The 13,976-nt window shown below is 49.3% G+C and overlaps 1 protein-coding gene across 5 annotated transcripts in view; it reads left to right on the forward strand.

Annotated features, from left to right (window-relative positions):
* The window catches only part of Rgs10 (regulator of G protein signaling 10), a 34,978-nt gene extending 22,103 nt beyond the window's left edge, over positions 1-12,875 (forward strand). For 2 of the 5 annotated variants that reach the window (XM_087185240.1, XM_087185238.1), the window contains exons 4-5: positions 1,859-2,002; positions 12,507-12,875. In XM_087185240.1, coding sequence (XP_087041366.1) covers positions 1,859-2,002; positions 12,507-12,551 — 189 coding nt within the window. In that variant the 3' untranslated portion in view covers positions 12,552-12,875. The remainder of the gene's footprint in view (positions 1-1,858; positions 2,003-12,506) is intronic. The other 3 variants (XM_004838828.4, XM_087185241.1, XM_087185239.1) reach the window with 2 other exon arrangements.
* The last annotated feature ends 1,101 nt before the right edge of the window (positions 12,876-13,976 follow it).

The raw sequence follows: 13,976 nt of genomic DNA on the forward strand, positions 1-13,976 counted from the left end.
TGATAGCAGCTAGAACAGAGTTAACAAAGCTCTGGAAAACTACCAAAATAGCTCAAATGACCAGTTCTTCTTTTTTGTTCAGTGTTCTCGGTCTGGACAGCAGGTCTTCCCGTGACTAGCTTGCGGTTGGCAGTCTCAGGGTTTCCCTTTTCAGTCATGCTTCCCATCCCAGCCCAGATAAGCTCTGCTGCTCAGCCGTTTCTCAGCGCTTGCTCAGTCAGCGACAGGGCAGCATGCGCATGGCCAGCCCAGGGACCCCAGTTCTCCAACAGACACTCAGGAGTGGGGGCAGCTGGTGAGAGAGACCTGGGGTCTGTGCCCCTGCAGTCCTGGCTCAGCTTCCTGTTCCCTGGCCTGCCTGTCCTGTCCTCTTCACCTCAAGCTACTAATCACATGCTTCTTTTTCAGAACCAATGAAGATAGCCTAGTGTACGTGCGTGCGTGCGTGCGTGCGTGCGTGCGTGTGTGTGTGTGTATGAATCTTTTAGGCAAGGGGAGGCCTCAAGTGACTTCTCCCCACAGGGTTCTGCATGGCATTTGCTAATCTGACAGGCTGAAATTCTACTGTTATGAAGTAGCTTTCAAACAGGAAGTGGTTTTCCAGAAATGTTCTTTCCTGACAGAATGGGGTTGTGGAAGGGAGGCTCATGGCTTTGGGAAGCAGTTGGGTCTTTGACAGGCATGCAGTTACACAGTCCTGCTCCCTCTGGGCCTTGCTGATGGACCCCAGACCTGTCCTTGGATCAGCCATATTTATTTTAAGAGGCTCCTGTGTCCCTCAGTTTGACATCAGTGAACCGTCACATTGACAGTCAAGAAAGAGCAGATACTAGAGCTCTGGTGACACCCCACCTGGGCAGCTTCCTGCAGGCACTGGTGAGGCTGGCTTCCTCAGCTTCATGTTGCTTTTGTCATTAAGTCTGTTTTCTAGCACCAGCTATCAAAGCCTTCTGGTGATTTCCATAATGTCCAGAATGTTTTCAGAGCCTGGGTTTTCCTAAATCTAACGTGTTTGGAGCCCCAGGTGGCTCTCTGGAGAGAAAGGCAGTTTTTCAGAACTTCTAAGCCCTCTCATCTCCCCTCTGGAGTTGCAGCTGTATGGAGGCATTTTAGAGGATTTCACATCCGGCTTGCTCTGTCGGGTAAGATGGTGCCCCAGACCTGCCATTTAGAGAAATAGCCTGTCTTTGCCTCAGGTGAGGAAGGCACACAGGAAGTCTTCCCTCTCTTCAAGAAAATAGAACTCTCAGGGGAAGTCCTGGCGAGCCAGGTTCCTGTCACAAGGTAAGCTGTTTTGAAGACAAAGTACTTCCTGTGAAGCCCGCTCCCTCCCACCAAGGAGGCACTCCCTATATCTTCCTCCAGCCCTGTGGTGACCACTGATCTTTCTGTCTGGGTGGATTTGTACATTCTGGATATCTCTCACAAGTGCAGTCGTACAGTATTTGCCCTCTTGTGTCTGGTTTCTCTCATTTAATATCATGTTTCCAAGATTCATTCCATTTGCAGCATATACCAGTGCTTCATTCCCTCTTATGACTGCACAGTATCCTCATGACCCTTAATTTGGAGAATCACAGGGTGATCTTCAATGGTGCCGAGTTCACCCTGGCCAGGCCTCTTCCTTTCTCATTTCTGCATGGCTGGCATAGCAGTCTTATTATAGGAGATGTGGCCTCACATACAAGGGACGGTGGAGTGTGGGGCTGAGCGCCACCAGCAGTGTCTGGAGCTGGGCTCGGGCATGGCGTTTGGAGTCTCTGCGGCTGCAGCTCCTTCTGGGCCTGGCAGGGAGAGCTGAGCTCTGGCCGGGAAGGCCTGTGCTGGCAGATAATAAACAGGCACCTCTCTCCTCCAGATGCAGGAAAAGGCCAAGGAGATCTACATGACCTTTCTGTCCAATAAGGCCTCGTCCCAAGTCAATGTGGAGGGGCAGTCACGGCTCAATGAGAAGATCCTGGAAGAGCCACACCCACTGATGTTCCAGAAACTCCAGGACCAGGTAACCCGATTTCCCTGCCTGCACCTCGATTTGCAAACCTGAAAGTAGTCAACGAAACACCAATCTTAGGCTCCTGGAAACCGGCTCATCCAGCTGGGCAGGCCCTGGTTGCTGAAAGAGAGGAGCCTAGAACCTCAGGCTCAAGATGTGAACAATGGGTTGCTCCCTCTGGCCTGCTTACTGTTGGTCTCCACAGCGTTTTAACCAGTAGTTTCTCTGCCTCCTTGACTCAGATAGGAAGGGAGGCTGGGGCTGTTTGAGGAACTCACACTGAAGAAGCAACGTGTGACAGCTGCTGAAGGTAGGGACTGAAGAGCCTGGAAACAAACACAAGGACTTCAAGTGGCCTGAGTGGAGCTGTTTTTGTGCAAACACCTCCCCTCCTGCTGGTGGCCCAATACCATAAGGTAGTTTATAACAAGGCTACTGAGTCATAACGGCAAAGTTGTCATGTGGCAGCATATTCCACTTAATACAGGAAAAAATAGGTTTAAAAAATGGACCTATATGGGGTGAACCTTAGTTTTCTTGTGAGGAATGCCAGTGTCATTGCCAAAGGGGTGAGGGTTTTTTAGACATGAATTTACAGGTGTGACTATTCATACTGTGTTGTCCTTTTACGAAGCGTCACATCCACATTTTAGACAAGGCCACAGACACATTTCACACTTCTGCTGGCCCCGTCCTTATTGAGGAACCGAAGGCCTTACTCAGCAACCCAGGTGGAGACCAGCTTTCTGCTAAACTCAGCTAAACTTGAGGAAGCCCAGAATCACCTGGAGGGTGCTGGCCCCACTCCCAGGGCTAAGCATTCTATTCTGAGGTTCCCACATGGGCTGGCACTGCATCCCTGACAGATTCCCAGCAGTTGCTAAGGCTGCGGGGCTGGGGCTACAGCTGAGAACCATGGGCCGTGTGTGTTGGTTGCCTGTTTTGATCACCTGGTGTATTCACGGAGCCTGGAGCACATCCTAGCACCTGAGAGTCCGCATCTTTGCTCATCATCAGATAAAAAACGTGCATGGATGAAGTAATGGCAAATGATTTCCAAATGATGCAGTGGCAAGTGCAGACTCCACGAGTTGTGAATCAAATTTGGGTGGTGAAGGAGCTCCATTCTGAATGGGGCCTCCTGGAGGTGGTGGTTTTGAGCCAATAGGAATGCTGCTGTGGACATGGATTGTGGAGGGAAAGGGAGGGAATGTGTAGTGAAAAGGCAGTTATTGTGACTGTATCCACTTGGGAATAACTTTCTCACCCCAGACCTCAGTTACTGTCTCTGTCTCTGTCTCTGTCTCTGTACTGAGAATTGAACACAGAGCCTTCAAACTGAGCTGTATCCCCAGACTTTTTATTTTCTATTTTGAGACAGGGTCTCCATAAATCACTGAATTGCCCAGCCTGGTGATCTTCCTGATTCAGCCTCCTCAGAGTTTCTTAAAGGCTCCCTAGGGGACTTTACAGTACACCCAGGGTCAAAACCCCCCCGCCCCCGTATCTGCAGTGACAGTAACACCTGACCCTGGGGAGCTGCCTTTTGAGCCTGAAGGCTTACTCGGAGTATTTATGTAATCTCCAGTGAGTGTTGTTATTATTCCCATTTTGCTAATGAGAAAAGCAGGGTCCAGGGAGACTCTGTGGTTTGTGAGTACAGAGGTCCTAAAGGTGTTAGAGGCTGGATTCATGCTCCTCCACCTGCCTTCAAAGACTGTAGCCCCTCTGCGGCCTGCTCTGCCTACGTGGCTCTTCCAGCCCATGAGCAGCCTCAAGTGCTTAGGACCCCAGTGAGGAGGCTGGAAAGGCAGTGTGAACACAGCCAATCCCATGTCCACGGCTGCAGAGGCCAAGGAGGAGAGAAATGAGAATGAGGACAGGATGCTACGCGGTGACACAGCCTGGGACAGGCACTTAGTGGGGACCTCAAAGGAGAGAAGATGATTTTTTTTTTTTTTGAGTGACTATTTCAGTTTGTTTTGTTGTGGTACTGGAAGTTGAATCCAGGGAGGGCCTCATGCAGACCGGGCAGCTGCTCTGCCACTGACATATACCCCCATGCCTTCCTTTTAAAAATTTTTTATTTTGAGGCTGGGCAAGATGACATATGCCTGTAATCCCAGCAGTCAGGAGGCTGAGGCAGGAGGATCACCATGAGTTTGAGGCCAGCCTGGACTACATAGTGAGTTTAAGGCCAGTCTGAACTATGTAGCCAAAAAAAAATTTTATTTCAATAAAAAACAATTTATCTTGGTAAATAGCCCAGGCTAGGCCCGAACTTGTGATTCTCTTGCTACAGATTCTGAATAAGTGGGATCACAGGTATGTGCCACCATGGCTGAAAAAAATTTTAAATAACTTTTATCTACCTGAATATAAAGGTCAGCCATGGTCAATAAAGAAATGTGAGAACTAAGACATATTAGGAAGAAAAACCCTCATGTTTCTGTACCTGGAAATAACCACTAAGTAACATACAATCTCTAGATTTTCTTTTCTTTTCAGTAGATGCACAATGCACACATGTGTAACAAATGTGGACTAATGCATTCAGTGATGATCACATCATCCTCCTGCAGCACAGGAAAATCCTCAGTGGGGTATGTGGCCACAAGGGACCCCACATTGCTAGAAGGCAGCATTAACTTTGAGATCATCATCGTGTCCCTTGGTATCCTTGGAGACTGGTCCCAGGATCCCCCAAGGATACCAAAATCCACGTGCTGCAGCCTCTTGTATCAAGTGGCATATTTACATACGATGTATACACATCCTCCTATGTGCATTAAATTGTCCTCAGATCACATATAATAGAACATAAATGCTTTATAAATCATATATTGTAGTTTTTAGAGAATAATGACAAGAAAGAAAAGTCTTATGTGTTCAGTACATGTACAATTTTTGTTTCTCGGAATATTTTCAATCCATGTTTGGCTACCTCCGCAGATGTGGAGGCCGTGGGGCAGAGGCTGCCTGCAGGCGGAGTGTGAGCCGAGGTCACAGCGAGTCCCAGGGAAGGCCCCTGAGCTCTGTTTCCCTTTGGAAAACTCTGCCCTCAGGGCTTGGCTGGTAACTGTCAGTTGTGTAGCTGTGCTGCCTGCTATTCTTCGCTCCCAAAAGACACCCTTGGGGGCCCCCGTTTTCCTAAGTGAAGGAGATGAAAGCCTACAGGAAAGTGACTGGAAGCACAGGATTTCTCCTGGCCTTAAGGAGCCTCCTCGAAGCTTCAGCTTTGCTGAGCACCCACTCATCTCAGTGGTGGGATGGCCAGAGAGGGCTGCTTTCTGCGCACGTGTTGGGCAGCCCTGGCCAGGAGAGCTTTAGGTAGCCCCCGCACTCAGCGCGGTGTGGAAGGCAGCATTGGCTTTAGGGACCGGAAGGATGGGAAAATCCTCCCTGAGCCACAGATGAGATGACCCAACTTCCACGCATCCCGTTTAAAGGAGAGTTTCGTGGGTTTCCACTCAGGTCTTCTGGGTGTTTTTGGTACTGGGGATCGAACTCGGGACCTTGTGCTTGTGCAGCAGGCAGTGAAACCAGGTCTTCTTAACTCCTGGTTTTCTAACAGGTTCAGGCCTTCCGTGTAGAGCAGATTTGAATTACGGGTGGCGGCTGTGGAGTGATGGGTAGCAAGAAGTGATGACTAACAGCCAGGGAGGAGACAGAAAACAATAGTAAACACGAAACCACAGCACAGCAATCTGGAGCCAGAGCATGTGGGGACCCAGGTCGCTGCACACCATACTGGGCATCCCTCTCCTGCAGTGATGACATGATCCGTGAGCCTAGTACCCCGCACCAACAAATGAAATTTAAATTGTCGACAGCGTATCACATGGAGAATGTGCTACACATTTTAATAAACATTTCATCAAAAGCAACATCTTAAGAGAAGTGTGGGGGCTTAACACTGTTAGGTGGGAAATTCGTGTAAGAGGAGAGATCCTGCACAACAGGAACTGTGAGCGAAGCAAGGAAATCAGCACCTCTCCGTCCTTGAGGACAAAGACACTAAGAAGGAAATACAAGAGCTAAGAGATGGGCCACAGGTGACTGGGAATGGCTGCTCTGCATCTCCTGGTCAGCGAGGCTTCCTGGAGAGGCCACTGAGGCCTGAGGTACAGGGGAGCTGGATGAGAAGACCTGAGAAGCAGGACCTTCCAGGGAGAGGAAGTGCAAAGGCCCCGAGGCAAGAATCAGCGGGGTGTGTTGGGAAGCTCTGTGTGCCAAGTGTCTTAGTTACTTTTTCTGGCTGCTGGGACAAAATACCCAACACCCAAAGTTAAAGGAGAAAGGTTTATTTTGTTGCATAGTTTGTAGAGGTTCCAGTCTCCATTGGCTGGCTCCATGGCAGGGGCATCACAGAGGAGATTCCACAGTTTACAGCAGGCAGAAGGCAGCAAAGCAACAAGCAGCAAATGACAAATGACAACAGCAGCCCTCTTTCTGTGCCTTGTATTCTACCTAGGTTACTCACCCTTAGGGCAGTAGCACTCTCAGCCAGGGTGGGGCTTCCCATTATCCATGCTCAGAACCATGCCAAACCAATCAGTGGACTAATTCAACAACCACATGCCCTTACTCCCAGCATTACACACACTCGATCCAGCCACCCCTGAACAGCTCCACCTATGCCTGCATGAGGCTTTTTTTTTGGTGCCGGGGATCAAACTCAGGACCTTGCACTTTCGAGGCTGGTGGCGGCACCACTGAGCTAAATCCCTGGCCCTTGCCTGCATGAGGCTTTGAGGGGACATCTAGACACAAGTCATAACACTGAGCTTAGTGTTAGAAGCTGAATTGGGAGGGACTGGCTGGGGCAGGCCCTGGGGCTGTGGTATAGCGGTTATTTATATCGTGGGGCAGTTGGATGAATCAGGTTTGATCCTCTTGAAAGCTGGGCCTCTTGGCTCTGATGCCCAGCCCTGCCTGTCCTGTGCCCCACCATCTGGGCAAAAGAGCATGAATGACTTGGAGCAGAACCATTTCTGTCCTTGGGGTCCTAGCCATGTCTCCTCATTTGTGCTCAGATGGTCGGAGCCCCAGTCCTGTGCCACTCCCACCCCTACCCCACACCCATCACTTCCTGGACACTGGGCTCAGAGTCACTGTATGTGACATTGGCACTCAATGCCAGGAGAAGGAAGTGGGGGCTCAGAGTCCGGACCTGCCTCCATCTGGCCCTGGGCGGTATCTGTTTCTTCGTGTAGCTTCTGTGTCCCCGTCAGCAATCTAGGCCTTTCACCAAACACTGCTGTGGCTCTGAGCTTCGCTGCAGAACAGTCTACACTTGTTCCACACTTCAGCGTTATGCCACTGGGCTTTGGTTTTTGAGCATCATGGACTCCAGGGAAGAGTGGACAGCCTGCCCCACATGTGGCACTGGAGCTGAAATTCTGGGAGTGTAGTTAGCCTCTTGGAGAGGGTTTTTCTGACTTCACTTTTGTCCAGGCTTTTTCTAGAGTGCTGATCCCATACCCGGCTCATCATCCATCTCTGGCAGGTCTGTCTACCAGCTGGGGATGCTCTCCAGAGCGACAGCCCTTCCATGTGACTTACTCCAGTGCTTCAGGGCAAGGGCTGACCTGAGCTATCTTGTCTTCTCACCTGCTGTCTGCCCGCTGCCCTCAGACCTCCTGTGTACACTCCCTTTTTCAGAAGAGGAAGAGGTTGTCTGCATCTTGGGGTGGGCACCTCCCTGTCTCTGCATCGTCTGTGTAGCCTCCATGATGTCTCAGTCCCACAAGGGCCACAGGGAGAGAGACATCTTCTTTTCCCACTTCCTGCCTGTTCATGTGGGCAGGAAATCATGTCTGTAGTCTAGGTGTGCAGGAGAAAGGACACATTCTAAACTTCAACTAAGAGACAGCAGTGCTTGCTTGCTGCCTGACTCTCCGCAATTTTATTGTAAAAACCCAACCAAATGCTTGAAGCAAATGTAAAATCCCATTAACAAAACTTCCTGTGGAATGAAGGGTTCTTTTTTTTTTTTCTCCTCCTTTTGTATGTTGAAATAACCTGGTGGGCTATGCTGAAAAGAAAGGAAATACATGTTTTTAGATCTTCTAATGTACTTGTCTTTGGAGAGGTGTTAAAATACTTACTCGGTTTGAAATGCAACGAATCCAGGCCGTGATGAAATGTTCAGCAGTTCGTTCTCTCTGTGGACATGTGTGCTTCTGTGACACAGCCTTTCCTGGCATGTGCTCTGTGAATAGTCCAAGGCTGGAGCACTGGATGGCTAGTTATCCCTGCAGAAAGGTGAATCCTGATCAACCGCGGCACCCCTGGGCTTTCCGGCAGGCGTGGTGGTAAATGACCCGGTGTTGGAAGGTGTGATGCAGTCCCACATGTGCAGGAAGGCGACCTCTCGTTTCCCTCCTAGTCCTACCTCTGGCAGCCTTGAAGATTGGATCCCAAGGCAGCGGTGCTCAACTGTTTATAGTGCAGGCATTCAGCTCATGGGATGTGCTGGCTGCCAGAACTCGGAACCTTGCTAAGCCACAGCTGTCTTTGCCAAAATGTCAAGATACAGACTGCAACTCAGCTGCCACTTCAAGCTTCCTGCTTCATTGGCTGCCTATTGCAGACCATTTACCTGCTTTGGCTCCACTCCAATGTGGCTGCCCACCTTGAGCCTCCTCCTTGCCCCAGATTTGTCCCTGCTTTCGTTTGCTCTTCCTGCAGACAACCCAAGGATTCTGAGCATGTTGTTGGGTGGCATTCATGGTCCTTCTGGGTGAGGCCAGCTGTCCTCCTAAGAGAAACCTGGTTTTGTAACTCATTTTCACGCTTGAGGACGAGTGAATTGAAATCAGTAAGCTGACTGCTGTAGTTTCCCAGAGCTGCCATAGCTGATCACCACAACCTGAGTGGCTCAAAGCAGCAGGAACTTCTCAGAGGTCAGGAGCCTCAAAATCCAGGATCAAAGCGTCGCAGGGCTGGCTCCTTCTGAAGGCTCCAGGGAGGCACCTTCTGTGTTTCTCCCAGCTTCCGGATTTCTGTTTGCCGCTGGCTATCCCGGGTGTTCCTGGCTTGTGGCAGTGTCACTCCACTCTCTCCGCTGTCTTCATTCGCCTACTTCCCCCAGTTTGTCTCTCTGTCTCCTGTTCTCTTCCAAAAAAGACTACTCCTCCTTGAGTTGAGGCCACCCTGAATACAGGATGATTTCATCTTGACGTCCTTAACTGACCTTATTTCCAAATAAAATCACATTCTGAGGTTCCAGGTAGACATAAGTTTGGGGAGGGGGACACTATTCAGCCCACTGCTGACCTGTAGGGATATTCATCTCCTTCATACACTCAGATGACACCTTGGACATAGTTGGGACCATTGTTTTTAAAGTTAGTGTGTTTTTTATATGTAGTATTCAGTCGTTTAACATTCACAGATTTTCTGCGCTTGGCTCTGGACCTCATTTGTGATGACTACATGTTGTTCTGCCACATGAACAACAGTATGGCCTAGTAGTTAGGAGTGTAGACTGGAGAGTTGGGCTCCGGGGTCGGCATCCCAACATCCCTTGCTCACAGTTATGGGCTGAGTGTTACTGACTTCTAGGCTCCATAGCAGAGAGGAAGTGCGTATCTGTGGTACTTATTATCATAGCTAAAGCTGATCAGTACACACCATCAAGCAGAGCTCTGAGCCCCAGGCCCCCATTTCCTCCTCTGTAAAGTCAGGGTCCGCTGGGGCATCCTGGGGTTCCAGGAGAGAATGCTCCATTTGTGGCTGGCATGTGGTTACATCTCACCGCGTGGTCCCAGCGTGGCTCGTTTTACCAGCCCTCCGCTCTGCATGCTAGGTGGTTTCTGGTCGCTCACTGGGAAGCATTTATTTTGACCTCTCATGGCCATTTGCCCTGTGGTAAGCCAGGGAGTTGCCAGTAGCTGGGTACATTGCTTTGGAGAGATTTTCAGGCGCATTCTGCTCTGCGGTGGGACCCTCTGCTGACACATGCTCCCCAGCCAGTGCCCAGGAGTCCCTTAGTGGGTGGCAGTGGGCAGCCGGTCTCTGGACCCAGTGTAGAGCCAGCGAGCTGCTCACCGCCCAGAAACCGAGGCTGTTGGGAGCCACATCCTTTCCTTTTTCAAGTCTTCCTGGGCCTGCTGACCACAGCTGCCTCTGATGACTCTGTAGCACCCCAGGTGGTGAGGCTAGAAGCCCCAGCCTGAGGACTTCTGGGCTTTTCACACTTGCCCTGGCAGGGAGTGGCCCTTGTTAAATAGTTTGTATCTCCCTTCCACTGAGCTGGCACCAGTGGAGTGCCTTGTGGAGGAAGGAGCCTGTGGCCTCTGGGCATCTCCTGGCAACCCCAATGGCCAGAGCACTACTCTCAGCCCAAGCGGCCACCCCCCTCCCTCCCTCCTCTGGCCTTGGGTGCCTCCAGCGAAGTCCTCCTCTTCTGTGCTTTGAAGTCTGAGCTTCAGAGCCACTGCAGGCAAACAGGATGTTCCTCTCCCACACACAGACTGCAGATGAGATGCCAGACGCGGGTCGCACCGCATCCTGCTGAGTGGTGGGTCCCCTTTGCTGTGGACCTCAGGGTGGGGGTGGAGGCACAGGCTGTATGCCAGGTGGGGCCTCATGAAGCTGGGTCCGTGTGTCACACTTGGAGTGCCTGATCTGGACTTTGAACTAAGCGAGCATTTACAAGTTCTTGCAGGCGTTCTTGTGCCTGGAAGGGCTGAAAGATTCAGGTACTGAGGGACTGGGACGCCTGCTTATTATCTCTGGCCTCAGTTCTGGCTGTGGCCTTTGTATTTTTTTTTTCTTTTTTTTCCCGGTACCAGGGATCAAACTCAGGACCTTTCGCTTTTGAGGCAGGCACGGCACCACTGAGCTAAATCCCCAGCCCTGTATTTTTGTTTAAATATATAATTTCTCCAAATCTCAAATTATAATCACATCTCAGATTACAAGATTGCAGCAAAATATATAACTGCCCAAGAGAGCTTGGGCAAGTCTGGATGGACACCAGGGAAAAGGCAGGCACCAGTAAACCCAGACACCCTAAAGCTCTGGGTCTGGGCTCTGGTTAGAGCAAAATGACTTAGGGTTTGGTTCTCTTGCAGTTGCAGCTGCCTTGGGAAAACGAAGGTGTACAGGGTAAAAGTCCCAGTCGTTTCCTGAGGTTCTTCCCATCCCCCAAGCAGATGTTCTGAGGACTTAGAATCCATCAGATGTTTAATTTACAAAATAGTCTGTGTGTGTGCTGGAAGAGGATGGATTTAAAAGATGTCAGGATTTTGCCACCCACTTGACAATCCCGCCTGGCAGGGAGCGACATTCTGAGCACCTGTGGAATTTTCCACTCGGTTAAGCCTGTGTTTGTGCCACAAGGGAAGGCACCTGGTTCCTGTGTAGCACTTCAGCCTGCAGAATGTCCTGAAAGCCAGAGAGTCAGAGAGAGGGATGGAAGGTGAGGAATTTCTCAAGAAAGAGATTATTTCCCATGACAGCAGGGAAATGGGTTCCTTTTTGCTTCTCTTTTCCCTACTCATGCTGCTGGGTGAGGAAGGAGGATGATGGCACAGGATTGGGTGCGCACAAGGAGGCCCAGTGCCTGGGAACAGCCCTAGGAGCACCTGCCATGCTGGCGGGTGACTGCCCTCCAATCCTGAGGACCTAGGCATGGTTAGGGGCCTCCTCAGCCACCAATACAACTTAGAATCGTTTCTTCCTAGAGACGCTCCTTAGCTGTCTGGTTGAGCAGGGCTTTACATTCTGCTTCTAACTGATGTTTTCCCTAACTGAGACCTGTTCCTGAAGTCTTCCCTTTCGAGACCATAGTGTCACTCCCCTGCCCTCCTTTGAATAGCCTTTTTTGGTTCTTGGCATGATCGTCAGTTCATTTGAGATCTTTCTTTTTTTGGTACTGGGGCTCGAACTTGGGACCTTGTGCTTGCTAGGCAGGTGGTGGAACCACTGAGCTAAATCCCTGGCCCTCATTTGAGATCTTGAATGCCAGGCTTACTGGAAGTCTTAACAATACTGTGATCATATAATGATGAAAAGTGACTTTTTAAACTCCTTGATTCTGCAGGTAAATAGTTTCTGTTTTGCTACTTCCAGCTTAGAGAACTACATCCATGCATAATCCATTCAAATACAGCAGAGATTTTAAAGAAGCTCTTGATACAGGGCTATGAGTCAGCGCTGCATGAATCTATACTTCTGTGGAAAATAAAGATATATTTGTTCATGTGACTGTCTAAGCTGTATATTCCATTGAGATTATTACATAGTGACAAAAGCATTCAGGAAATCTGCCTTGTCTAGAGCATGCCTTACTTTAGCTTTCTTTGTGTGTTTTTTGTACATTATTTGTATTCTTTGGCATATGGTAGATATTTAATAAATATGTGATAGGATGATTCATGATCTGAACTAGCTGAGCCGGGGATTTAGCTCAGTGCTTCCGACGCCTGCCTTGCAAGCAAAAGGACCCGAGTTCGATCCCCGGTACAAAAAAAAAAAGATCTGAGCTAGCCAAAGTCTTCAGATTCTTTTTCTTTCCTCCTTAGATCTTCAATCTCATGAAGTATGACAGCTACAGCCGCTTCTTAAAGTCTGACTTGTTTTTAAAACACAAGCGAACTGAGGAGGAGGAGGAAGCGCCTGATGCTCAAACTTCAGCTAAACGAGCTTCCAGAATTTATAACACATGATCCCCCAAATGCCAGGACTGCTGCCTTCACAGAGCAAAGGGACTTATTCTCAGGACTGTGGAGGATTGTCATTGCTTTGTAATGTGCAAAGATCGAAATGTACAAAACCCTTCAGTGGGATATGTGTATTTTATTAACTGCTTGACTAGTAAGTTTTGCATGATGACTAATCTTACATAAAAAAAAATAGCTTTGAAATTTCAGTTCACTGAACAGAAATTCCTTCAACATTGGACGTTGGGAGCATTTTCCAGCATGATTAAAGTTCATGTGCAGCCACAAGGTGAAACATACAGCCACATATACCGTATACATCTTGGCTCTGGCTCTCTGGTGAAGGTGTGTGTGTGTCCCCAAATTCTTTTGGCAAATGAACTCAAACATGAGTTGATCTCCGGGAGGTTAGGGTCTCACAGTTGCCTTTTGGCTTAAATACTTATCAAGAGCGAGTTCAGTGCTGGAAAAAGAAAATGAATCACTGACACCCGCTTAAGATTTGGGGTGTTGAAGTATGAGGATCATCAAAGGGTTATTATTTATTGTGTGTGTGTGCTGGTCCTAGTATTGCCCCACAATCCATGACATTTCATACTATGCTGATAAATAGCTGATCTTGACAAAAACAAGATCTCAACCAGGAAGGAAAAAAGGTAATGAGGCATTGTTCAAGGTATCCAAGGCAGCTCCAGGTGGTGTCAGATGGGACTGTGACACAAAGTTTGTGCTAAAGATGGAGTTGGTGGGGGTTTTCCAGCATCTCACCTGACCCATCCGGGGACGAATCATAATCCTTTCTCCTTGCTCCTGGAGAGGCTGCCAACAGAGCATGCTCAGCCCATTGGTTTCAGCCAGACCAAGTAACTCCCCTTTTACAGTAGAGCCCACCAGGGGCCCAGGTCAGGCTCAGCTCCCTTCAGCTGCTCTCCCCACCATCCATAGATCTGGATGCTCCTGCCAGACCTTCCCAGCATGTTTGCTCTGCCTTAAACTTGTGATGTGTCCAAACAAAGCAACAAGCTCCTGCTGCTTGTAAGCCTCCAGGCTCAGGCTCTCCCATTCAAAGAATTCCCTGATGTTGAAGTGTCTATAATTTATCAATCAAACCTGGACACTTTCAAGAGCAAAGAGGAAGCCCAGGCATGGTGGTGCCTGCCTGAAATCACAGCACTCAGGAGGCTGAGGCAGGAGGATTGCCATGATTTCAAGGGTATCCTGAGCTACATAGTGAGTCAAGACCAACCTGGAATACACAGTGAGACCTTGGAGAGAGAGAGAGAGAGAGAGAGAGAGAGAGAGAGAGAGAG

The sequence above is a fragment of the Heterocephalus glaber genome, unplaced genomic scaffold (genome assembly GCF_053883595.1).
Source record: "Heterocephalus glaber isolate CG9 unplaced genomic scaffold, H.glaber_assembly_v1.0 deba00001497, whole genome shotgun sequence".
NCBI classification, from domain to species: domain Eukaryota; kingdom Metazoa; phylum Chordata; class Mammalia; order Rodentia; family Bathyergidae; genus Heterocephalus; species Heterocephalus glaber.